Genomic DNA, 7,500 nt, shown 5'->3' on the forward strand with positions numbered 1-7,500 from the left:
CACCACACAGCACAGCACACCACACAGCACAGCACACCACACCACACACCACAGCACACCACACCACACAGCACAGCACACCACACCACACACCACAGCACACCACACCACACCACACACCACAGCACACCACACCACACCACACACCACAGCACACCACACCACACAGCACAGCACAGCACACCACCACAGCACAGCACACCACACCACACAGCACAGCACACCACACAGCACAGCACACCACACCACACACCACAGCACACCACACCACACACCACAGCACACCACACACCACACCACACCACACCACCACACCACAGCACACCACACTACACCACAGCACAGCACACCACACACCACAGCACACCACACCACACACCACAGCACACCACACCACACCACAGCACACCACACCACACCACAGCACAGCACACCACAGCACACCACAGCACAGCACACCACACCACACCACACCACACCACAGCACAGCACAGCACAGCACACCACAGCACACCACACTACACCACACCACCACAGCACACCACACACACGGTAACCGAACAGTGGGCGACGTTGCAGGCCTCGAACCCCGGTCAGTTTGACAGCGAGGTGGACGTGATGTGGCAGAAGGGTCACTGCGGGGACAGCGTGTACCACGTGGGCAGGGTGGGGGTCAACACTGACCACCCCGACGAGGCGCTGACCGTGCACGGCAACGTCAGGATGACCGGCCGCCTCATGCAGCCCTCCGACGTCAGGGCCAAGGAGAACATCGAGGAGGTGGGTGGGGGTGAGGGGGGGGGGGGGTGAGGGTGTTCTTGTGTGCAGGTGTGAGAGAGATATATAGGGAATGGGAGAGAGACAGAGAGGGAGAGAGAGGGCGGAAGAGAAAGGGGGAGAACAATGTGTGTGTCTGTGTGCTTGTGTGTGTATGAGTATGTGTGTGAGAGAGAGAGAGAGAGAGAGCATGTGTGTGTGTGTGTTAGAGAGAGAGAGTGTGTGTGTTTGTGTGTGTGTGAGAGAGAGAGAGAGAGTGTGTGTGTGTGCGTGTGAGGGATATATATATATAGAGAGAGATAGAGAGAGAGAGAGAGTGCATGTGTGTGTGATTTTATACGTGTGTGTTGTGAGATACTTTTTTTGAAAAATTCTATTTTGTCATTTTCCTTTGATTTGGTGTGTGTTTGTGTGCTGTGTGGCCAAACAGACCATTTGATGTGTGTGCTGTGTGGCCAAACAGATAGACCCACGGTCCCAGCTGGAGAACGTGCAGAAGATGCGGATCTACCGCTACGAGTACAAGGAGGAGTACGCAGAGGAATCGGGGATCCCTCTGGAGCGCCGTCAGGACGCGGGGGTGTTGGCCCAGGAGATCATCGACGTTCTGCCTGATGCCGTACAGTCCACAGGTGACGTCCGCTTGGCCAACGGGCTCACCCTGGAAAACTTCCTGGTCGTCAACAAGGTGTGTGGGGCGTGGGGGTGGGGGTTGGTGTGTGTGGGATGGATGCGTGGTGTTTTTTGTTAGTTTTTGAGGTAGATTTATTAGTGGTGTGTGTGTGTGTGTGTGTGATGTACCTTTTTTGTGCTGTGAATGATATGTGGGTGGTGAATCTTTTTATCTCATTTTTTTTATTATAGCCTTTGAAATTTTATATGTTTTTACTGTAAAGTGCAGTGAGCTTATTATTATTATTATCATCATCATCATCATCATTATCATCATCATCATTATCATTATCATCATTATTATTATCATCATTGTCGTTGTTGTTGTCGACGTCGTCGTTGTCATCGTCGTCATCATCATCATCATCATTATTATTATTATTATTATTATCATCATCATCATCTGCAGGGTGTGGGTGGAGGTGGTGTTAGGGGTGTGTGTGTGTTTTGGGGGTGAAGGGGGATAGGCATGGATGTGTGTGAAGTGAATGTGTGTGTATGTGTGTTTGAGAATATCTCTGTGCTGTGTGTACATGTCATGCTGTGTGCTGTGTGTACATGTCGTGCTGTGTGTACATGTCGTGCTGTGTGCTGTGTGTACATGTCATGCTGTGTGTCATGCTGTGTGTACACGTCATGCTGTGTGTAATGTGGTGGTGTGTGCTGTGGTCAGGACCGAATCTTCATGGAGAATGTGGGGGCAGTGAAGGAGCTGTGCAAACTGACGGACAACCTGGAGGTGAGGATCGATGAACTGGAGAAGATGAACAAGCGACTCAGCAAACTGCGCCGCTATGACAGCGTCAAGTCCACCTACAGCTTCAAGTCCATCTCCAGTATCAGCACTCTCAGGTGAGAGGGGGAGGGGGGCGGAGGTGTAGGGGGCTGTTGTTGGTAAAGGTACAAATCCATCTCCAGTATCAGCACTCTCAGGTTGGTGTGGGGGGGGGGGGGGTGTAGGGGGCTGTTGTTGGTAAAGGTACAAATCCATCTCCAGTATCAGCACTCTCAGGAGAGAGGGGGAGGGGTGTGGGGGGGTGTGGGGGGCTGTTGTTGATAAAGGTACAAATCCATCTCCAGTATCAGCACTCTCAGGTGAGAGGGGGAGGGGTGTGGGGGGCTGTTGTTGGTAAAGGTACAAATCCATCTCCAGTATCAGCACTCTCAGGAGAGAGGGGGAGGGTTGTGGGGGGCTGTTGTTGGTAAAGGTACAAATCCATCTCCAGTATCAGCACTCTCAGGTGAGAGGGGGAGGGGTGTGGGGGGCTGTTGTTGGTAAAGGTACAAATCCATCTCCAGTATCAGCACTCTCAGGTGAGAGGGGGAGGGGGGCGGAGGTGTAGGGGGCTGTTGTTGGTAAAGGTACAAATCCATCTCCAGTATCAGCACTCTCAGGTTGGTGTGGGGGGGGGGGGGTGTAGGGGGCTGTTGTTGGTAAAGGTACAAATCCATCTCCAGTATCAGCACTCTCAGGAGAGAGGGGGAGGGGTGTGGGGGGGTGTGGGGGGCTGTTGTTGATAAAGGTACAAATCCATCTCCAGTATCAGCACTCTCAGGTGAGAGGGGGAGGGGTGTGGGGGGCTGTTGTTGGTAAAGGTACAAATCCATCTCCAGTATCAGCACTCTCAGGAGAGAGGGGGAGGGTTGTGGGGGGCTGTTGTTGGTAAAGGTACAAATCCATCTCCAGTATCAGCACTCTCAGGTGAGAGGGGGAGGGGTGTGGGGGGCTGTTGTTGGTAAAGGTACAAATCCATCTCCAGTATCAGCACTCTCAGGTGAGAGGGGGGGGGGGGCGGAGGTGTAGGGGGCTGTTGTTGGTAAAGGTACAAATCCATCTCCAGTATCAGCACTCTCAGGTTGGTGTGGGGGGGGGGGTGTAGGGGGCTGTTGTTGGTAAAGGTACAAATCCATCTCAGTATCAGCACTCTCAGGAGAGAGGGGAGGGTTGTGGGGGGCTGTTGTTGGTAAAGGTACAATCCATCTCCAGTTTCAGCACTCTCAGGTGAGAGGGGGAGGGGTGTGTGGGGGGGGGGCTGTTGTTGGTAAAGGTACAAATCCATCTCCAGTATCAGCACTCTCAGGTGAGAGGGGGAGGGTTGTGGGTTGGGGGGGTGGGGGGCTGTTGTTGGGAAAGGTACAAATCCATCTCCAGTATCAGCACTCTCAGGTGAGAGGGGGAGGGTTGTGGTGTGGGGGGGTGTGGGGGCTGTTGTTGGTAAAGGTACAAATCCATCTCCAGTATCAGCACTCTCAGGTGAGAGGGGGAGGGGTGTGGGGGGGGGTGTAGGGGGCTGTTGTTGGTAAAGGTACAAATCCATCTCCAGTATCAGCACTCTCAGGTGAGAGGGGGAGGGGTGTGGGGGGGGGGGCTGTTGTTGGTAAAGGTACAAATCCATCCCCAGTATCAGCACTCTCAGGTGAGAGGGGGAGGTGGGGGGGGGGGTGTAGGGGGCTGTTGTTGGTAAAGGTACAAATCCATCTCCAGTTTCAGCACTCTCAGGTGAGAGGGGGGGGGGGGGGGGGGGGGTGTAGGGGGCTGTTGTTGGTAAAGGTACAAATCCATCTCCAGTTTCAGCACTCTCAGGTGAGAGGGGGAGGGGTGTGGGGGTGGGGCTGTTGTTGGTAAAGGTACAAATCCATCTCCAGTTTCAGCACTCTCAAGAGATATGGGGAGGGTTGTGGGGGGGCGTGGGGGGCTGTTGTTGGTAAAGGTACAAATCCATCTCCAGTATCAGCACTCTCAGGTGGAGGAAGGGGGGGGGGTGTACAGGTTTTCTGATAATAGAACAAAGTTTGTTTTTGATTATGATTGAGAAACTTTCTTCTGTTTCAAGTCAAGTCCAAATGATCTTATTTGAGGGTAAAAGAATAAGCTTATACACCTGTTTTACATCCTGCCCTCAGGAAAAGATATATATAAAAGGATAACATAGGGGGGTGGGGGGGCCAGGACATGGTAACATGAAAGTGAACCATTACAAACAACACAAGAAATTAGATTAACAACAACAACCACAACAAAAAACAATACCGGTGCAAATAGCAAATAAACATACACATATGATGATGACAAAATTATGACATGCACAGCATCCTTACTTCATGAACTGAGTTCAGGAAGAAAAGAGTGTGAGTAAGAACGAGAGAGAGAGAGAGAGAAGAACAGACAGCTGGATAAAGGTAACAGTTTTGTGTTTGTGTGTGTGTGTCTCTCTCTGTGCTTGTGTATCAGTTTTTCTTTTTTTTTTCTTTTTTTCATCATTCTATTTGTTTGTTTTTTTATGTTGGACATGTGCTGCTGCCAAAAAGAAAATCTCTAAAATAAAGTTTGTGTATTTGGTGTATTCATTCGGCCATCAAATGAGGTCTTTCAGCTGCTGGCTGCACACAGACTGAAGGTAACGCTCCTTCCCTTCCCTTTCACCCACACAGCAGCACGGCACCGGCCCCTAAAAAACCCAGCAGCACCAGCCAGCACAACCACAGCAGGAGCTCCAACACCGCCAGCAGCACCAGCAGCACCAGCAGCACCTGCGGCAGCAGCCAGGGTCACCACCACCACCACCGTCACCACCACGGAAGCGGTCGTCACCACCAGCGTCGATGCAGCAGCAGCAGCAGTACCCTGGGCAGTCTGCCCAAAATGTGCGGCAACCGCTTCCTGCAGGTCACCATCCTCATCCTCATCCTCATCATGGCTTTCTGGTTAGTACGGGGGGGATAGGATGGGGTGGGTGGGGGGGTGCTGGTGTGTGTCAGTGTTGATGTGGAACCGGTGGTGGATGGTTTGTGTGAAGGGGGAAGGGACTGTGAGTGAGTGTGTGTGTGGGTGAGGGAGTGGTGCTGGTGTGTGTCAGTGTTGATGTGGAACCGGTGGTGGATGGTGTGTGTGAAGGGGGAAGGGACTGTGAGTGAGAGTGTGTGTGGGTGAGGGAGGGGTGCTGGTGTGTGTGGGTGTGGGTGTGGAATGTGTGGTGGAAGGGTTTGTGAAGGGGGTAGTGAGTGAGTGTGTGTGTGGGGTGGTGGTGGTGGTGGGACGGGGTGAGTATGGGTGTGTGATTGTGTGAAGACAAGTGACAAGTCATTTATTGACGGGAAAAGAGTGATGACAAGTCATTTATTGACAGAAAAAGAATGATGACAAGTCATTTATTGATGGGAAAAGAGTGATGACAAGTCATTTATTGACAGAAAAAGAGTGATGACAAGTCATTTATTGACAGAAAAAGAGTGATGACAAGTCATTTATTGATGGAAAAAGAGTGATGACAAGTCATTTATTGACAGAAAAAGAATGATGACAAGTCATTTATTGATGGGAAAAGAGTGATGACAAGTCATTTATTGACAGAAAAAGAGTGATGACAAGTCATTTATTGACAGAAAAAGAGTGATGACAAGTCATTTATTGATGGAAAAAGAGTGATGACAAGTCATTTATTGACGGAAAAAGAGTGATGACAAGTCCAAACATTTATTGACAGAAAAAGAGTGATGACAAGTCATTTATTGATGGAAAAAGAGTGATGACAAGTCCAAACATTTATTGACGGAAAAAGAGTAATGACAAGTCATTTATTGATGGGAAAAGAGTGATGACAAGTCATTTATTGACGGAAAAAGAGTAATGACAAGTCATTTATTGATGGAAAAAGAGTGATGACAAGTCATTTATTGACAGAAAAAGAGTGATGACAAGTCATTTATTGATGGAAAAAGAGTGATGACAAGTCCAAACATTTATTGACAGAAAAAGAGTGATGACAAGTCATTTATTGATGGAAAAAGAGTGATGACAAGTCATTTATTGACAGAAAAAGAGTGATGACAAGTCATTTATTGATGGAAAAAGAGTGATGACAAGTCATTTATTGATGGAAAAAGAGTGATGACAAGTCCAAACATTTATTGACAGAAAAAGAGTGATGACAAGTCATTTATTGATGGAAAAAGAGTGATGACAAGCCAAAACATTTATTGATGGAAAAAGAATGATGACAAGTCATTTATTGACAGAAAAAGAGTGATGACAAGTCATTTATTGACAGAAAAAGAGTGATGACAAGTCATTTATTGATGGAAAAAGAGTGATGACAAGTCCAAACATTTATTGACGGAAAAAGAGTGATGACAAGTCCAAACATTTATTGACGGAAAAAGAGTGATGACAAGTCATTTATTGATGGGAAAAGAGTGATGACAAGTCATTTATTGATGGAAAAAGAGTGATGACAAGTCCAAACATTTATTGATGGAAAAAGAGTGATGACAAGTCATTTATTGATGGAAAAAGAGTGATGACAAGTCATTTATTGACAGAAAAAGAGTGATGACAAGTCATTTATTGATGGAAAAAGAGTGATGACAAGTCATTTATTGATGGAAAAAGAGTGATGACAAGTCCAAACATTTATTGATGGAAAAAGAGTGATGATAAAGAGTGATGATTTATTGATGGAAAAAGAGTGATGACAAGTCATTTATTGACGGAAAAAGAGTGATGACAAGTCATTTATTGATGGAAAAAGAGTGATGACAAGTCATTTATTGATGGGAAAAGAGTGATGACAAGTCATTTATTGATGGAAAAAGAGTGATGACAAGTCATTTATTGATGGGAAAAGAGTGATGACAAGTCATTTATTGACGGAAAAAGAGTGATGACAAGTCATTTATTGACGGAAAAAGAGTGATGACAAGTCCAAACATTTATTGATGGAAAAAGAGTGATGACAAGTCATTTATTGATGGAAAAAGAGTGATGACAAGTCATGTATTGACGGAAAAAGAGTGATGACAAGTCATTTATTGACAGAAAAAGAGTGATGACAAGTCAAAACATTTATTGACGGAAAAAGAGTGATGACAAGTCATTTATTGACAGAAAAAGAGTGATGACAAGTCAAAACATTCATTGATGGAAAAAGAGTGATGACAAGTCATTTATTGATGGAAAAAGAGTGATGACAAGTCATTTATTGATGGAAAAAGAGTGATGACAAGTCTAAACATTTATTGACGGAAAAAGAGTGATGACAAGTCATTTATTGA

The 7,500-nt window shown here is 47.1% G+C and overlaps 1 protein-coding gene across 10 annotated transcripts in view; it reads left to right on the top strand.

The window, feature by feature from the left end:
• Positions 1–7,500, top strand: part of LOC143301321 (uncharacterized) — a 205,155-nt gene that overhangs the window by 168,945 nt on the left and 28,710 nt on the right. For 9 of the 10 annotated variants that reach the window (XM_076615531.1, XM_076615530.1, XM_076615528.1 and 6 more), the window contains 4 exons: positions 580–780; positions 1,241–1,465; positions 2,123–2,301; positions 4,882–5,154. In XM_076615531.1, the coding sequence (XP_076471646.1) occupies positions 580–780; positions 1,241–1,465; positions 2,123–2,301; positions 4,882–5,154 (878 nt within the window). The remainder of the gene's footprint in view (positions 1–579; positions 781–1,240; positions 1,466–2,122; positions 2,302–4,881; positions 5,155–7,500) is intronic. The other variant, XM_076615535.1, reaches the window with a different exon arrangement.

Source organism: Babylonia areolata, chromosome 27 (assembly GCF_041734735.1).
Source record: "Babylonia areolata isolate BAREFJ2019XMU chromosome 27, ASM4173473v1, whole genome shotgun sequence".
NCBI classification, from domain to species: Eukaryota; Metazoa; Mollusca; class Gastropoda; order Neogastropoda; family Buccinidae; genus Babylonia; species Babylonia areolata.